This window comes from Periplaneta americana, chromosome 2, assembly GCF_040183065.1.
Source record: "Periplaneta americana isolate PAMFEO1 chromosome 2, P.americana_PAMFEO1_priV1, whole genome shotgun sequence".
In the NCBI taxonomy this organism is placed as follows: Eukaryota; Metazoa; Arthropoda; class Insecta; order Blattodea; family Blattidae; genus Periplaneta; species Periplaneta americana.
Window position 1 is genome coordinate 25578062 of NC_091118.1, and position 18214 is coordinate 25596275.

An 18214-nucleotide genomic window follows, 5' to 3' on the forward strand; every position below is an offset into this window, starting at 1 on the left:
AGACGTAGAAACAGCGAGAATATGATGCGCGCGCAAGTGCCTTCCTCCTAATCCGTCCCAGTCGCACATGCTTCTGTTATATGCTGTATGAAGCTCTGGTCCGAGAGCTACACCGACTATTTAACGTTACACAGATGGCAGCAGTGTTGCCAATTCAGCGGTTTTCCCGCTAGATCTAGCGTTTTTCGGCGTTAGTTTAGCAGGTAAAATTTATGAAACTTGTATTGCTGATCTAGGGATTTAGCGGGTATTTTTAGCACTCACAGCGGCAAAATAATATAATTTTACATTGACAATATAGCAATTTAGCGGTTTCTGCAAGGCTTCACAACGGATGTTTAAGAATCGAGTTGGCAACACTGATTGGCAGCAGTTTTTACCAGTGAATGTGCTGTGATTTGCGAGTGTAATGTAATTTTATGAGCGGAATGCATATGTTAGCTGCTGCATTAGTTCTTAAACGTTAATTTGAAGTGTTGCAATGAGTTCGGAAATGTGTGTTATTGAAACTTCATTATTAAATCCATTTTCCCGGAGGACTATTCAAGTGAAGACCGACATTATAAAGAACGGCAGACCATGTCCAGGGCTCCCAGATTTAAAAAGACAGCATAAGGAGAAAAATAGAGAATATGTGCGCTCGTTCAGTACATCTCAATACAACAATAAGCATTGGTTGGCAGGGTCGAAAAAACTGAATAAACTGTTTTGTTGACTGTGTTTGTTATTTTCTACAGATAACGGTGTATGGTGTAAAAGTGGCTTTGACAATTTAAATACTTTAACATTGTCTATTACAAGACACGAAAATCTGCAAACCAGATGAATTATATCCTCTCATCTTCCCCCATCAATAAAAGGGCAAGCCTAACTTTCGTGAGCAGCATTCGCCCCTGGACAGAACAACAAAATGTTCTCCTTCTCATTCTTTACGAAACCACCTCTTACTGGTAGTAAAGGCAGAGTTTGTAGAGCGACATGATACCGCCACTGCTTGCCTTCAGTACGTGAATGAAACACATAGCAACGTACAGAAAACTCCTCATACCCGTTTGAATATCTGTGATTACACGATGTAATCACGACACCCACTTTGATCACCGCTGGATTACGCATTTCACAATAAAGTGTTATTAAACATTCATCTCAAATGTTATCGTTTTGTATTGCAAGAAGACCAAAGTGTTCATTTTCTCAAATATTTATCAAAGAATTTCATATTCCAGAAGACTTCAGTTTGTATCTATAACCCCTTTTCACAGAGAAACATTGGCATGCACTCGTGCAATAAGATAAATTTAAAACATAAAACTAATTAATTAGTAATTTTTCGCGTCGGGATTATCTAGCCGAATACCACTCGTGGTGATAATTTTCTGTAATATTTTCATTTCACTGATGTTCCATGTCATAACATACTATTTCTCGATTTTCAGTCTCAAAATAATTATCATGACAAGTCGTCCACACCTGTGGAGTAGCAGTTAGCGTGTCTGGCCGCGAAACCAGGTGGCCTAGGTTCGATTCCCGGTCGGGGCAAGTTACCTGGTTGAGGTTTTTTCAGGGGTTTTCCTCAACCCAATATGAGCAAATTCTGGGTAACTTTCGGTGCTGGACCCCGGACTCATTTCACCAGCATTATCACCTTCATCTCATTCAGACGCTAAATAACCTAAGATGTTGATAAAGCGTCGTAAAATAACCTACTAAAAAAATGACAAGTCACATTCATTAAGCTCAATGAAATTATCGGAAAACTATCACTACTGTCGATAGTAAATATAAAACATTTTCCACCAGACCATGTCTTTCACGGATTTTATTCTGAATGGTTAAGTAAATGGGCTTTCAGTTTATTAGATTGTCTGAATCCCCTACCACAGATGTCGCATTTCAAAGACATGTTCTTCGAATGAACACGTAAATGAAGTTTTAAGTTACTCTGTTTTCTGCAACACTTTCCACAGATGTCACATTTGAAGGGCTTCTGCCCTGAGTGAATAAACACATGTTCCTTCAAACCACTAATTTTCCTAAACGCCTTACCGCAGACTTCGCATTTGAGATGTTTTTTCCGGGGTTTTCCTCAACCCAATATGAGCAAATGCTGGGTAACTTTCGGTGCTGGACCCCGGACTCATTTCACCGGCATTATCACCTTCATCTCATTCAGATGCTAAATAACCTAAGATGTTGAAAAAGCGTCGTAAAATAACGTACTAAAAATGACAAGTCACATACATTAAGATCAATGAAATTATCGGAAAACTATCAGTACTTGTCTTACTGTAGATAATAAATACTGGATGTTCAGTTCAAAATGTGTCATGGCTCGCTGTATGTCGTCATGTGGCCAGTCGATGAGCCTAGAGAATTCAATCTTCCTACACTTCCGCAGAGGTGTATTACTTATGTGCCAGAGAAGGTGCCTAGCAAGTACGGCGTTTATTCAGAAGAGTACTTACTGATACGTACGGTAACGCCGGTAGTGGCAGGAATGTGAACTCTTTCGAAACATGTACTGAGGTGAGTTTTTTTCTTACTGTCGAGATATGGGGAGAGGGTTAAGACGATTACTTACGTATTTGTTGACATTAACTTGGACGTCAACATGGACACGGAGAATTTGATTTGTGTTGTGGAATGTTACCGTACGCAACCGATGATAACAAATACCCTGCGTACGACTTGCCCGCGCAAAACACAGTTCGAAAGAGGTTATGATAGCACACAGACCGTACGGACCGCCATCTGTTGCAATGACGTTCAAGTTATACCGTACACGTTCTCAAGTTGAGATTGAACGCCTTGATTAATAGCCAACTTCTCTGACACAAAAGCTGAAACTCGCTTCAAATCGCCGACTCATCAACAGTGACGTCATGACACTTTGAAATGAACACTCAGCATAAAACATTTTCCACCAGACCATGTATTTCACGGATTTTTTCCTGAATGGTTAAGTAAATGGGCTTTCAGTTTATTAGATTGTCTGAATCCCCTACCACAGATGTCGCATTTCAAAGACACATTCTTTGAGTGAACACGTAAATGAAGTTTTAAGTTACTCTGTTTTCTGCAACACTTTCCACAGATGTCACATTTGAAGGGCTTCTGCCCTGAGTGAATAAACACATGTTCTTTCAAACCACTAATTTTCCTGAACGCCTTACCGCAGACTTCGCATTTGAAGGGCTTCTCCCCTGTGTGGATGCGTAGGTGTTCTTTCAACCAGCTCCTTTGTCTGAAGGCTTGACCACACGTCTCGCATTTGAAGGGCTTGTCCCCTGTATGAGCGAGCAAGTGTTCTTTCAACCTACTCAGCAGTCTGAAGTTCTTGCCACACATGTCGCATTCGAAAGGCTTGTCCTCCGAGTGAAGCAATAAATGAGATCGTAGAGTTTGTTTACAAACCAAGTTCTTAGAACAAATGTCACACTTATAGGAACCATCTCTATTATGTACTTTCATGTGAAGAGTAAAGTTGTTATTTGATGAATATGTCTTTCCACAAATATGACACAAGAAGCGTTTCTTTTCTGCATGAAGAAGCATATGAAGTCTCAGATATCCTGACCGTGCAAAACCCTTCATACAAAAGTTGCACTGAAAAGCCTTATCGTCTGAGTGAGTCGCTGTGTGTTGTCGGAGATGATCGGGTCTTCTAAAACGCCTGTCGCATACGTCACATTTGAAAGGCTTCTGTCCTGAGTGAATAACAGCGTGCTTTTTCATATGTTGCAATGTATTAAACACCTTGCAGCAAAATTCACACTTGAATTTCTTTTTGTCTGGATAATTATCTCTCACTTGACTGCTTAGCTGTGGTTGTCTCCAATCTGTTTGTGCGTGCGTAACCATGTCACACTCTTGCATAGATTTCTCGCTAGCATCAGTTTCTTGGATTCTCATGTTTTCCTGGCAGTGCTGTTGCATGGGTCTGTAAATGCACAGACGTGTGATAAAGCTTCATACCACAGTTCACACAACGACACTTATAATCTTAAAGTAATGTTACTCATTTTATTCGTCCTCAATGAACTCTTTCCTCATAAATGGAATGTGCATTGCTCTGAACAACATAAAAAATTGTGAAATATAACTGAAGACTTCAATAGTACATTATGCAACGAGCCTAAAATGGTAGTAATTAAGACGCGAGTATGTTTGTTTATGAAACGAGCACAAGCGAGTTTCATAATTTTCATACGATCGTCTTAATTACCGTTATAGGCAAGTTTCATACGATTTTTTATGCTCGACCATATTTCTAACTTGAAATTATTCATAAGTATTCATGTTATGGTTATCTAAGTGAAGAGTGGAACTGACCTTCTAAATTGTGAGATGTGCGCAGAAGCGAAAGTATTGATTTTTTCCGAGGGACGAATGTCATTGACCTTGATATAATCTAGAGAATAACATGAACATTAATATTGATATAACCTCGAAATTGATTTAGAATTGAAAACGAGATGACAAATTGAATTTATTTGAATATTATTTACAATTAACGCAAATTATTATAGTAACAGAACATAACCTTCTGCGTCAGTATTGGATTTCCAGCCTCCGTGACGTTTTGCTAATTGTCTTTCAATTGCATATCCGAGAATAATCGATACTTGCGGTTTTATAATGGTACAATGGTGATTTATCATTGGCTGAACAACTGAACTATAATGAATAGGTGTACTTTAATGAGGTGCATTAAAGGGCTACTACCAGGTGTATAATTACTACATTTTGGCACGGTCGAGTATAAAACTAACAGCAATTGTAATTAACGTAGTCAAATTTGTTACGAAATTGCTTTATGGACATATCTTAACGGACATTATTATCATCACTACAGAGTTGTTTCTGATCTCTAATAATGAATTTGAATGACATCATGTGCGTCAGGAGTCACACGACAGCTGAACTGTGGCGCGAGGTGACAGACCAGTAGTGAGTGATCTCATAGTCAGAGTGCACGGCAACTCACAGCAGAAATTCCCAAGAAAATCGAGTCTTTTTGGAAGGGGTACATTATGACCCTTTCCGATGCCAAGTACAGTTAAGAGAAAATAAAAGAAGCCTGCAATAAACGAGGTTTCGTTATTTCCAAAAAAAAGGCATCTTCTGTGTACTTAATAAGATTGGTAAAGCTCGAATGGAATTAATTTGTATCATCTTTCGGGATGCGGCGACTTGTGACGGGGGGTGGATTTGCTTGCTTTTTCCACTCTGGAATTAATCCCATCCCAGCTTTGCCAGTCTTATTAGGTACACGCAAGATGTCTTTCTTGGAAATCGCGAAACCACGTTTTTTGCAGGCTCCTATGATTTTCACGTAACTGTACTTGACATCGGAAAGGGTTGTTATGTACCCCTCCCAAAAAGGCTCGATTTTCTTGGACTTTACTAATGTGATACACCGTGGACTCTGATTATGAAATCACTCACTACTGATCTGTCACCTCTCGCCGCAATTCAGCTGTCGGTGTGATTCCTGACGCACATGACGTCATTCAAATTCGTTATCAGAGATCGGAAACAACCCTGTATTTAACAGAAAAGCAAAGAAAATTTAATGTCCGAACTTAGCATTTACTGATATTCCAAAGCTGTCGTTTCTGTTAATAGAAACAAATTTACACAGACATGATTTAGCATGTCAACCTCTGAGCAACATAACCGAGAGCAGGAAAACAGTTAATGCAATGGAGTGCAGTAATAATTATTGACACACAGTGACGGACTGGCTTTGAAATAACAGAATTTCAACTGTTACAGCAACTGTTAACAATGAGACGTCAGTAGACCTATTTATACTCGAAATGTGTGGACATTCCATCAATGCATGTATATTACATTACTCGAAAAAACTGATATAAAATAAATTACGGGTTTTTTAACGACGCTCGCAACTGCAGAGGTTATATCAGCGTCGCAAAAAAACTGGTATGTAGCTATACTTATTATCAGGCAGTACATCTCATTTGACAATATGTGTCAGAGGAAGAACAATTGTTTGTATACATCTGAAGTCTGATTAGTGTAATATGTAGCTAATCAGCGATGCATGCAATGGAGGGGCAAAGGAACTGGCCACCCCATTATCTCCTGGCCTAGTTGCGTAATGAGTGATTCCTTATTGGTATTACTTACTAGGTTCAGACCTGTATTAGGACAGTTGACTAAACAATAACTTGAAAAATCATCACCATCATCATCATCATAATAATACAAATTCACGGTTTGAAACTGATGTACTACATTTGGATAGAATTCTTTGGCAGCTAATAACAGTAACAATAATAATAATAATAATAATAATAATAATAATAATAATAATAATAATAATAATAATAATAATAATAATAATAGTAATATTAATAATAATAATAATAATAAAATAATAATAATTATTATTACTATTATTATTATTATTATTATTTTTATTAATAATAATAATAATAATAGTAATTCTTTTTATATTAATAACAGTGCTAACAATAATAATAATAATAATAATAATAATAATAATAATAATAATAATAACAGGTTAAGGATGTTTGAGAATAAGGTGCTTAAGAAAATATTTGGGGCTAAGAGGGATGAAGTTACAGGAGAATGGAGAAAGTTACACAACACAGAACTGCACGCATTGTATTCTTCACCTGACATAATTAGGAACATTAAATCCAGACGTTTGAGATGGGCAGGGCATGTAGCACATATGGGCGAATTCAGAAATGCATATGGAGTGTTAGTTGGGAGGCCGAAGGGAAAAAGACCTTCAGGGAGGCCGAGACGTAGATGGGAAGATAATATTAAAATGGATTTGAGGGAGGTGGGATATGATGATAGAGACTGGATTAATCTTGCTCAGGATAGGGACCAATGGCGGGCTTATGTGAGGGCGGCAATGAACGTTCGGTTCCTTAAAAGCCAGTAAGTAAGTAAGTAAGTAAGTAAGTTAATAATAATAATAATAATAATAATAATAATAATAATAACAGTAGTAATTCTAATGATAATATTAATAACAGTTGTAACAACAACAATAATAATGGTAATAATAATAATAATAATAATAATAATAATAATAATAATAATAACAACAACAACAAAGTGGGACGAAAACCTAATACTCAACACTGATCGATCACATCTATATCCCAGAAATTATTGTGCCAATGTGGGAGAGTGGAATTGTAAGCTAATTGAAGGTGTCTTGCAAGTTATGCAGGAAAGTTGGTAGGTATATAATTTAACGAGAAACTGATGACAAAAAACTACAATAGCAACCTGGTTCTCATACGGCTAGTCTTCCGTCACATTATAAAACCTGTGTTTATTACAAACACAAAGTGGATACACCATTACAAACTTACATTCTACCTTATGACCCAAGAAAAGTAGCATGAAGCCTCACAAAACATTATACAGACCTGTTAATCAAGTCATCACTCTCTTCCATCCCATCTGAGATCAGCTCCTCCTTTACTGTATCCATGCTCCATAACTCCTCCTGAAGAAGAAAAGTTGAACCACCATAAAGTAAACACAGAACTGATACAGAGGTGTTTCATAAGCAGCTAAAGGGCATTGAAAACTGTACATTAAAGAGATTTTTGCCAGTTGTCTCTGAACTATGAGTTTTTCTTTACAGAGCTGTAGATATACTGTCACATCTCACACTCTACACATACCGTAGTAGACTCAGAGCAACAACATTATGTGGATAATAAAATTCAGGTTTTAAACAGTGCAAACATCATTGTGATACTTCAATACTTCTGTTATAATTCTTATGGTATTTGGAAAAACTTTCTTGTTATTCTTGTCTACAACTCTTATGTTTTCACTTAATGTTACACATGCCCTATTTCTTCACTTGTTATACAGTGCATATATTTTATCTTTCCACACTTCCAACATTGTCTTTGAAAAGGTAAGCATTTTCTAGCACTTTCACAATTTTAAACTGTAAAAAACTGTCCACGCTATGGTGTATCTCCCATGTTCTTGACTGATAGTTGAATGTTTAGTGGGAGCAATGTGTAGGCAGCTGTGTTGTGCACTTCTGCTTTCACTCTACTTCTGCGAGCGTGGAAAGATAAAATGTATGCACTACGTTTAAAATATTGTAATTGTCTATGAATGCTGAAGGCTTTTATATCATTATATCTGCAGCGCTTGGGAAAAGTGACACAAGTCAGTTTCCACAAACCTTTTTGGATAATTTATTGACAACTTACGGAACATCTGCTCGCTTGGAAAAAGAGACATAAGTATTCCTCCCATTACAATAATTCATACAGAAAAAAATCAAATCGACATAAACCAGTGTAAGTTGTCAATAAATTATCAAAAAAGGTTTGTGGAAACTGACTTATGTCACTTTTCCCGAGCACTGCAGATATGTCCATAAATTTTGTTAAAATTTCATGAATGCTATTCAGCAAATTGCTCAGTTGTAAGGGGAAAGAAAAAACGCTAAAAATTGTAAAGAAGTAATATCGAATATTTCACTGTTTATACCACAGACAAAAGGAACATAATACTATAGGCAAGTGTCACTCAGGAACTAGAGTAGGCAATAGTATGTTAAAGTTTTGTTCGTTTAATGTGGTCAGAATTAAGACTTAACGACATAATTAGCACATGAGTAAAATTATCACCATAATATACACATTGTTCTTTTCAAGCTAGCTACTGTGTTCGAAAAATTTGTAAAGATATCCATTCTATGTATATGAGATAGCATAACAGATAAATACCATAGAAACAAAAGTTTTTTGCCAAATGAAATGCATTATTCTATTTGGAAATGACTGGTATCATTCATTTATGTTTTAAGTTTTAATCGTGAAGTAGGCCATGCTAAAAACAATACTACAGTTAGTGTTTTGCATACTGATTGGTGTTATTTAGTTACTGAGTGCTGAAGGAGAGTTATTATTATTTTGAGTTTTATGATTTATATTGATTGAGAGTTCAAAAAGAGATGCTGACATCCGAACAGAAAGTGGAGCTAGAATTCTGTGGCGACATTTGCATTACAACTCCTGATGAAAAGTATGCTCAATTGTAAACATATTGTTGTTTTCTAATGCCAGGCGTTTGACAATGAAGTCATTTGACCTCTTGCACTCCAATATTTTTCAAAGATATTATCATGGCCAGCCATTGAAGTACAGATTTTGAGGTGTTCCGAATCCATTTCTTGGTTTGAGTTGCACAATGGGCAGTTAGGGGACTGATATATTCCAATTCTATGCAGGTGTTTGGCCAAACGATTATGGCCTGTTTCCAATCTAAATGCAGCTACAGACGATTTTCGTAGTAAATCGGGAATTAACTGTGGATTATGATGCAGAGAGTTCCATTTTTTCCCTTGTGATTGTGTTATCAAATTTTGTTTGTTGAAGTCTAAGTATGTAGATTTAATAAATCTCTTCACAGAGTAATACGTAGATTTAGTAACAGGTCTGTAAGTAGCAGTACTGCCCTTCTTTGCTAATGCATCCGCATTCTCGTTTCCCAGGATTCCACAATGGGATGGTATCCATTGGAATACAATTCTTTTATTGAGTGATATTAATTGAGAGAGCATTTTAGTTATTTCTGCTGTTTGAGATGAAGGTGTGTGTTTAGAGACTATTGATAGAATAGAATAGCTGCTTTGGAGTCAATTGTAAATATAATTGCATACATTAACCCTAGAATTCCGCCGTATTAGCTTTGTGGTATTGTGTCTGTCTCCAGACTAGCTGGCCCAGGTTCGATCCCCAGCGGGATCAGAAATTTTCATGTAAAATTCTAATCACTAGATTGTGCACCAATATGATTGGGTTAAATACCAAATATCTCCGCAGTGCATATGAACAGAAGGCATTGTTGATAGTGATTCGTCCATCAGATGGAGATGTTAAGCCTGGCGGCTCTCTTTGGCGCTATTCAACAGGAGTAGCACCAGGTTTCCCCTTTTCTCTTTCTCATCTTCATCACCATCCTTACCCATTCCCTACACTACACTTACACGAATACTTACACATGCATTCACCCTAGTACACGACATGGCTCTTTACATATACTACACATGCATAGCGAGACCCGCTGAAGTGGTGTGCAACTGTAAAATGGGTCACAGTCCTGTGATCTGTCTGCAATATGTGGAACCCGAATCACGCAAGTGAAGTAGGTAGGCATTAGACACACACGGACAGTGACACAAGAATATTTCATATAGGCTTGTTAAATAAATAATAGAAGCCCAAAAGTCATGCTCCACTATCGTTCAAATGAGAAGAAATCTCTCGGTCGTCCAAAGAAGCACTGGATTGAAAATGCAACTGTGAGACCATAGGAGGCCATATGATCTAATACTTGAAGGGAAGAATAAGAAGAAGAAAAATAAATAAATATATTTGCACTTTTTTTTTCGCACCCAGTACATTGAAACTCACATCAAATTCAATGAACTCACCTTAACTTCAAACTTCACTGTTGGAAATGAATTAGAATCTTCATTCTCTTCACATTTTATGTTTGATGCAAGATTACAGCTCATGTCGAGAGGTTCCATCTTGATCTGGTTCACGTAGACTTGCAAGAAATTTCCTTCCTGTATATAAAATACGAAAATTACAGAACTTATATAATCCTTCACAAGAAGCATATCACAGAAAGAAATGAAATAATTTTTTTTGTACACATATGGCTGGTATATGCGGCAAAAATTGGTTGTGCAACAAAATCATGAAACTACTTCAGTACTTACTATGTAAGCATCATAAAATCGTTTGGTGAAATCAGGCAGTTACCTTTAATAATGAAATATTAATAAATGCTGTAAATTATAAGGAAATGGAAGCATTTAAGTATTTAGGGTCATTGGTCACCTATGATAATGACTGTAGCAAAGATATAAAAGAGAGAATTGCAGCAGGTAATAGATGTTTCTTTGCTTGGGCAAAAGTAATAAAACCACGGTACCTGTCGAATAAACCAAATTACAGATCTACAACACAGTAATAAAACCTATAGTTATATATGGATATGAAGCCTGGGTTATGACGGAAGAAATAAAACTCCAGTTGGAAAGATGGAAAAGGAAGATACTGAGAACAAGTTAAGGACCAATAAAAGATAAAAATGGATGGAGAATAAGGACAAATAAGAAGATAAATCAATTGTATAAGAGACCAACATAGTAACACAGATAAAAGTTGAAATAATAGAATGGGCTGGACATATGATCAAATGGATGGTGGCAGAACGATTAAAAAGATTTTTGATGGAAATTCAGGAGGGAGAAGATACAGAGGAAGGCAGAGATTAAGGTGGTTGGATTGTCTGGAGGAGGACCTGCGAAGGATGGGAGTTAGAAGATGGATGAAGAAGGCAGAAAATAGAGAGGAATGGGCTGTCATCGTTAAGGAGGCACTAGCTAAACTTTAAGAGCTGCATGCCAGAAGAAGAAGAGTAGGAGGAAGGAGGAGGAGAAGAAGAACAAGAAGAAGAAGATGAAGAAATCAGGCAGTTTGGATGCTTCTAGCTTCACAAAGCTAGTGGAATACTTCAACGATGTTTCTGAACATTGTGACGTTAAAGAGTGCATTTGTTAACAAATTTTAACAAAGAACTGAGGCATAGTGAGATCGTTAATTTGATTATTTATACGCTGAGCAAAGCTTGTATGGGATTAGAATGAAGATAAAGGTATTATCTTTGCATGCCATGAACGATAACAGTGGAAACATGAAAATAGAGCAAAATAAATAAATCTAAGTACATAATATCTTGTTCTCTTTTTTCGAACAATGTCCTCCTTTTTGGAGCTGTCCTCTTTTTTCATAGATGTGAATCTGGTCACCCTAGTAAAATGTCTCGATGTCACTGTCAAATAATTGAATGCATCGCCTGGGGTTTATTAAAACAGCTTTATTTTTTAATTTTTTAGCAAGGTACTGTGTACTTATCTCATGTGATGAAACTTCAATATTGACTTTATTCATTCTTGTAACCAAACAAGTTTCTATTTTATTTCTGTGGATATAAGTGACAGGGCTTAAATCGACAAAATCTTCAAAATTCTTGCAGCAGCCACAGCAATAACCTGTTTATTTTCATGAAACCAGCATTTGGTTGCTTGTGCAACGTAAGTTAGTTCCGCAATGTAGGTCTACACTAGCCTATAGAAATGCAAGACATATTCATGCTCACCATTGGCGGGGGCTTTTCCTCTTCTTCACTAGTGTCATTCTGTGCAGCCAAAGGGTCGATATCAGGTTCCATTTTAATTTCATCCATAGGAGCTGAAATACAGATCGAAACTTTTGGCTACTTTTCGGCATATAACAGCTTTTCCACAATATAGGGTGTATCACAATCAGATTCATACTCATTTTTAACATAGAATAAGTCTTTTCCTGCAATGAGCATGGGCACCTCCTCTGAAATGCTTGGTGAAACAAAAAAGTGACACAATTTGAAATGCCTACTGTAGCAAGACTATGACCTACAGCCGAATGCTAATGTTGTTAGTAGTTGGGCCATGAACCAACATATCTTATGTGATCACATCCAAAGACGCCAACACCTCTGTCTACGGGCATAAGGGCGCCGAAGTTGTGTATAAACTTAGCAGTGCTGTGCAGACTGTCTCAGTAATATCTCGGCATCGAGAGCAGCTACAGACCTTTGCAACCATTCGTCTGGTTTGTAACTGCGAGTTATGCAATAATACAGTGATAATAGATACTTACAACACATTTTGAGTGAACCTTCGTGAAAAATTTGTTATGAGCTGAAGGGAAAATATATTGCATGCCCTTCCTTCATTACTTCTCTTATCATAGACCCATACTCTCCATTTGTAAACCGAAATAAAAATAAAAATTTCAAACCAACACAACTGTAGTTTCATTTCCCAAAACTGAATGACATATGTGCCAGTGTATCCCTGATACAGGGAGGAATTTTTTTTTATGAAAGATTAGACTACAGCGTTAATATAAATCCAGGGTTCCATTCACCCATTACTCTCATTGTAGCCTTTATAGGAACGTTACTACCATGCGCAAAATGATTGATTGAAGAAGATAAAATGTGGCATTATTTTGACCGAGTATTTTCAGTACCGGTAATCTATTATTTCTAGATTTTATTAATTAAGGGGAATAAACCCTTCCACGCCTTTAAGTGCAGAAGACAAGTAAGCATATTGCATCTGCCATGTTACCTAGTCTACACGAAGAAACAAATCCAACTTAACTATTTTCTAGAAAGCTACCCCAAAAAACGCACAATTTTCTTTTGCTTCACTGGCTTCTGTGAGATATATACAGAGCTTTCAATTCAAAACTTCCCAGTCTAAATAACTACATAATTTAAATTGAATTTAATTAAACAAGAAACACGTTAATTTGGATATTGAGGGGGAAGTTTAAAACCAGTTTTAATTGCCTATTAGGTTTCACCTCTTCACCCCCAGCCACCCTCACTTTGAAAAATTAAAATGGCACCCTATTTTGTGGTACATAAATTTGAAAGAGTATTCATTATACAACTCATTCATCTTCGCATCTTTTGTTTTCTATTGTCACCTGGCAACCTGGATTATTGTTATTGTTGATGAGAGCTGAAGAGAATAAAACTGCAAGGACTTATTGAACATTTCATGTAATAGTTGTTTATGTATTAAATTATATTAAAATGGTGTACCCTTCAAGAGAGAACAGAAATCATCCTTATTTATTTAATTTAGGAAATTACCCAGAATAAACTGTGTTTTCTTCCTACAATCAACTGACAATAACAACAATCCAGGTTGCCAGGCGACGATAAAAAATAAAAGATGTGAAAACGAATGAGATGTATAAACAATTGAATACTCTTTCCAATTTAAGTATCATAAGATACGGGGCCATTTGAAATTTCAAAGTGGGGATGGCTGGGGTGAGGGAGTGAAACCTAATATGCAATTAAGACTGGTTTTAAACTTCCCCTTCAATATCTAAATTGACGTGTTTTTTTTTTTTTGTTTAATTAAATTAAAATTAAATTATATAGCCTAGTTACTTAGACTGGGAAGTTCAGAAATGAAAGCCCTGTATAGTGTTAAAAATATGATTTTATTTTGCAGCCACAAATATTGTTACTTACCTATATCTTAATACACTGCTGTAGCCCCTCATTCCTCATTTGTTACAAATTACCAACAAACACTCGAGAGGTCCAGGAAGAATTACTAGAGAAAAGGTCAGTTTTTCTACTGTGTCCTGGACCTCTCGAGAGTTATATCTGTAAAATGCAGGAGTGGGCTACAATAGTGCATTAGAATATACAGGTATCAGTATTTTTGGCTCTAAACGAAAACCACTACCTACATCTCACAGAAACCAATGAAACTGGAGAAAATTATGCCTTCTTTGGTGTATTTTTTCTCGAGAATAAACATGAATACATGATATATTACATGATCGAGTTCGTCTGAAGAATGTTATAACTCATATGTTAACAAATATAGCTGTTTATAAAAGTATCTAGAATAAAGAAATGGAAAATACAGTCCCAATACACAAGGAAGTAAAACTTGTGATGCAATAATAGCACGATATAATTTGACCAATTACAGCATAAACAGTTACATGAACATATTAATACCTTTCATTTGCAAACCTCTTTCCCAGGATAAATTTTAGATATTAACAAACTGAGTAATTTTGTATTAATCTTTCACAGTAATGTTAAAGATCCAATTGCAGTGACACTATGTTATGTCTCCTGATGGATCGAGACTGTGGTGTAAACAATAATAATGTTTTGCGACAGCAACATTATTGCTATAAATAAGATATAGGTAGATGAACAAGAGGATTAAACGTAGAAGTGAAAATATGTCGCATCAATGACTAGGTCCGTAAATAAATACATTGTTGAATCGACAGACGGATGGAGACCCAGAAAGGTTAATGGATAAGAAAAAAAAAATAATAATACATAAATAAGATAAAGGGACTTACTTCACACTATGAAGATACATGGAGGTGTAGCTATGCTTTCATGACATCACTAGAGTAGAATGGTGGTCAGTACCATGCTCAACTATCTTTTTTTTTTTTTTAGTAGGTTATTTTACGACGCTTTATCAACATCTAAGGTTATTTAGCATCCGAATGAGATGAAGGTGATAATGCCGGTGAAATGAGTCCGCGGTCCAGCGCCGAAAGTTACCCAGCATTTGCTCGTAGTGGGTTGAGGGAAAACCCCGGAAAAAACCTCAACCAGGTAACTTGCACCGACCGGGAATCGAATCCAGACCACCGGTTTCGTGGCGAGACGCGCTGTTACTCCGCAAGTGTGGACTCAACTATCTTCTACCCTCAGAAATTACCCTATAAAGTCCGCATTTCATCAGAGGATCCGAGTAAGGAATACCAGTTTTCCCCCACTCTTATAACCTATCCCCGACATGGGAACAGCCGACCATTGACTCAGCCTTGTTTGTCCCAGTCGGCCAATGACACCACTCACGTCCACCTGCCCCTTCAAGAAGGCTTACTCTCTCCTCTTACCCCACAAGGACCATACTCCCCTAGCAGGGATCCTCGTGAAATTTGGACAGTACTAGTACTCAGTTTTACAGTAGGGTGACTAGATCCCGGGCCGTAAACAGTTAAATAAACCAGTACTATATATTAAAAGTATTTACTTCAGTCACTGACTTCACAGCATATGTTTAAAGTGTTAAACCTTTGCATTACATGTTTAAAAGATGTATGAACGTTTTCGTTGGGCTACGCCAACATCATCAGATACAACGTACATTTCAGCATCATCGTCAAATTAAATATACATTACTATCAACATTAAACAACCCAACTTATAATATATTGGCATTTGTAAGACAACCATATTAATTTGAAAAACATTCAAGACAAATTACGAGACACACACCATGATACACACGTTCTCAATGGTTGAAATATGTGTATTATTGGGAAACAGAAATATGAATATAATAAATGTAATTAAATACTGTAATTTGCAACTCTTCACACTCGTAATACATAATTACCTTAGTTTTACATTTTATTAATTTTTATTCCTTTTATATCATGTTACTTCATTATTCCATGTATGAAGACTTGCAAACATATATATTTTGCAACTTACACGTGTATTTTAATTAATTGACAATAAGGACAGTCATAAAAGAATGTCAATGCGTATCATAACCATGTTGGTTTTTAGTATGTTTTATCTTGCATGCCACTAAATATGTTTTGTATTTGTAGAGATTATTGATATTGCTGAAATGTACGTCGTATCTGATGATGTTGGCGTAGCCCAACGAAAACGTTCATACGTCTTTTAAACATGTAATGCAAAGGTTTAACACCTTAAACATATGCTGTGAAGTCAGTGAGTGAAATAAATACTTTTAATATACAATACAGACTTCTCTGAAAACTATAAAAAATGAATTGCAAAATAAACCAGTACTAGCATACAATGACTGCGGACCTGGGTTCGAATTCCAGTGTGGTGTCGTATTTGTGGTGTACAAAGCCAAGGTTCCTGAGATTTTTCCTCGGGAGTTCTCCATCATTCCATCATCACTATTTCACTAACATTACACAAAACGGTGTGGCATGATGTAGTATCATAAATGACATATAGATGGCGTTCTGAAAAGGCATAGTACATTCTCGACAAGGGTGAAAGGACTCTCTTCAGCCTACGTCACTGAACCGACAGATGACACCTCATAGCCGAGTCAAATCTACAAATATAGTTTCTATTTGGATTAAAAAATGATTTCTAAATAAAAGATGGGTGAAGCACTGTAAACCTTGGACTGCAGTGCCAGTCTTTAGGCCTCTTCTCTGTAAAAAGAAGGAAAATACCTTAGCTTAAAACATTAGAAACTGAAGAGGAAATGCTGAGAAACAATTGATGACCAATTCCTATATAATAGCCAAAGCATTATAATTTCTGGTCAATATTGTAGAGAAATCTTAACATAAACTTATTTTCATACAGAATTTCGTGAGATACGTGTGTTATGCAGCAAATAATATTAATAATTCCTATCTCAATATAATACACATATTCGAGTCATATTTAGCATGTTACTATTCAGCTATGTATGCAATGGAAGAGAAAAGCAACTGCCCATCATACATTACCACCTGGCTTAGTTTCCCCATGAGTGATACCTTATTGATGTCACTTATGAGTAGACCACGGAACTTCATGCACTAAAAAAACCTGAAAATATGCATCCAACTATGCAGGAAAACTGTTGAAATATTACTTACTTACTTACAAATGGCTTTTAAGGAACCCGAAGGTTCATTGCCGCCCTCACATAAGCCCGCCATCGGTCCCTATCCTGTGCAAGATTAATCCAGTCCCTATCATCATATCCCACCTCCCTCAAATCCATTTTAATATTATCCTTCCATCTACGTCTCGGCCTCCCAAAGGTCTTTTTCCCTCTGGATGTCCCAACTAACACTCTATATGCATTCCTGGATTCGCCCATACGTGTTACATGCCCTGCCCATCGCAAACGTCTGGATTTAATGTTCTTAATTATGTCAGGTGAAGAATACAATGCGTGCAGTTCTGCGTTGTGTAACTTTCTCCATTCTCCTGTAACTTCATCCCTCTTAGCCCCAAATATTTTCCTAAGCACCTTATTCTCAAACAACCTTAACCTATGTTCCTCTCTCAGAGTGAGAGTCGAAGTTATGTGCTAAAAATTGAAATATATGCAGTAAAAAATACATTTTAGAAGTTTAATAATAATGATATAAATGAAAATAATTGAAGGTAATAAGTGTCAAGAAGCCATATTGCATAGAGGACTATTTTCTCATTAGTAGTAGAAAAAACATTTTTCTTCAGAAACTCATTATTTTAATAAATCTTTTTGCTATTTTTTTCAGTATTTCAGCGATTAAACTTGTAAGCAGATCGATAATGTACTGGTTCTTGATTCTTGTTGAAATACAAATTTATACTCTACGAGATTTCATCGTCGCAGGTGTTCAAATACATTCAGTTTTGTTTCTATGTTATCAGAGCACACTAACAGCTTTGTCTTCGTAGCAGTTCCATGACCTCAACAATACGTGACTTTATTGTCGAATATCTGTAAATACATTCATTCTTGATTCCACGAAATTATAGTAAAAGGTGATAAACG

The 18214-nt window shown here is 36.4% G+C and overlaps 1 protein-coding gene across 1 annotated transcript; it reads right to left on the reverse strand.

The window, feature by feature from the left end:
- Positions 1-589: 589 nt before the first annotated feature.
- Positions 590-17315, reverse strand: LOC138690976 (zinc finger protein 724-like). The gene is made up of 5 exons (XM_069812590.1): positions 14662-17315; positions 12220-12311; positions 10481-10618; positions 7440-7519; positions 590-3940 (listed from the first exon to the last, which is right to left on the reverse strand). The coding sequence occupies exons 1-5, from the start codon at positions 14666-14668 to the stop codon at positions 2938-2940; spliced, it is 1320 nt and encodes a 439-aa protein (XP_069668691.1). The 5' UTR covers positions 14669-17315; the 3' UTR covers positions 590-2937.
- Between the last annotated feature and the right edge of the window lie 899 nt (positions 17316-18214).

Coding starts and splice junctions, on each gene's coding strand:
- LOC138690976 (XM_069812590.1), bottom strand. Junction 7,520..10,480: donor CAGTGAAGTTTGAAGTTAAG/GTGAGTTCATTG, acceptor TTTCTTCTTCAG/GAGGAGTTATGGAGCATGGA. Junction 3,941..7,439: donor AGTGATGACTTGATTAACAG/GTCTGTATAATG, acceptor GTGCATTTACAG/ACCCATGCAACAGCACTGCC.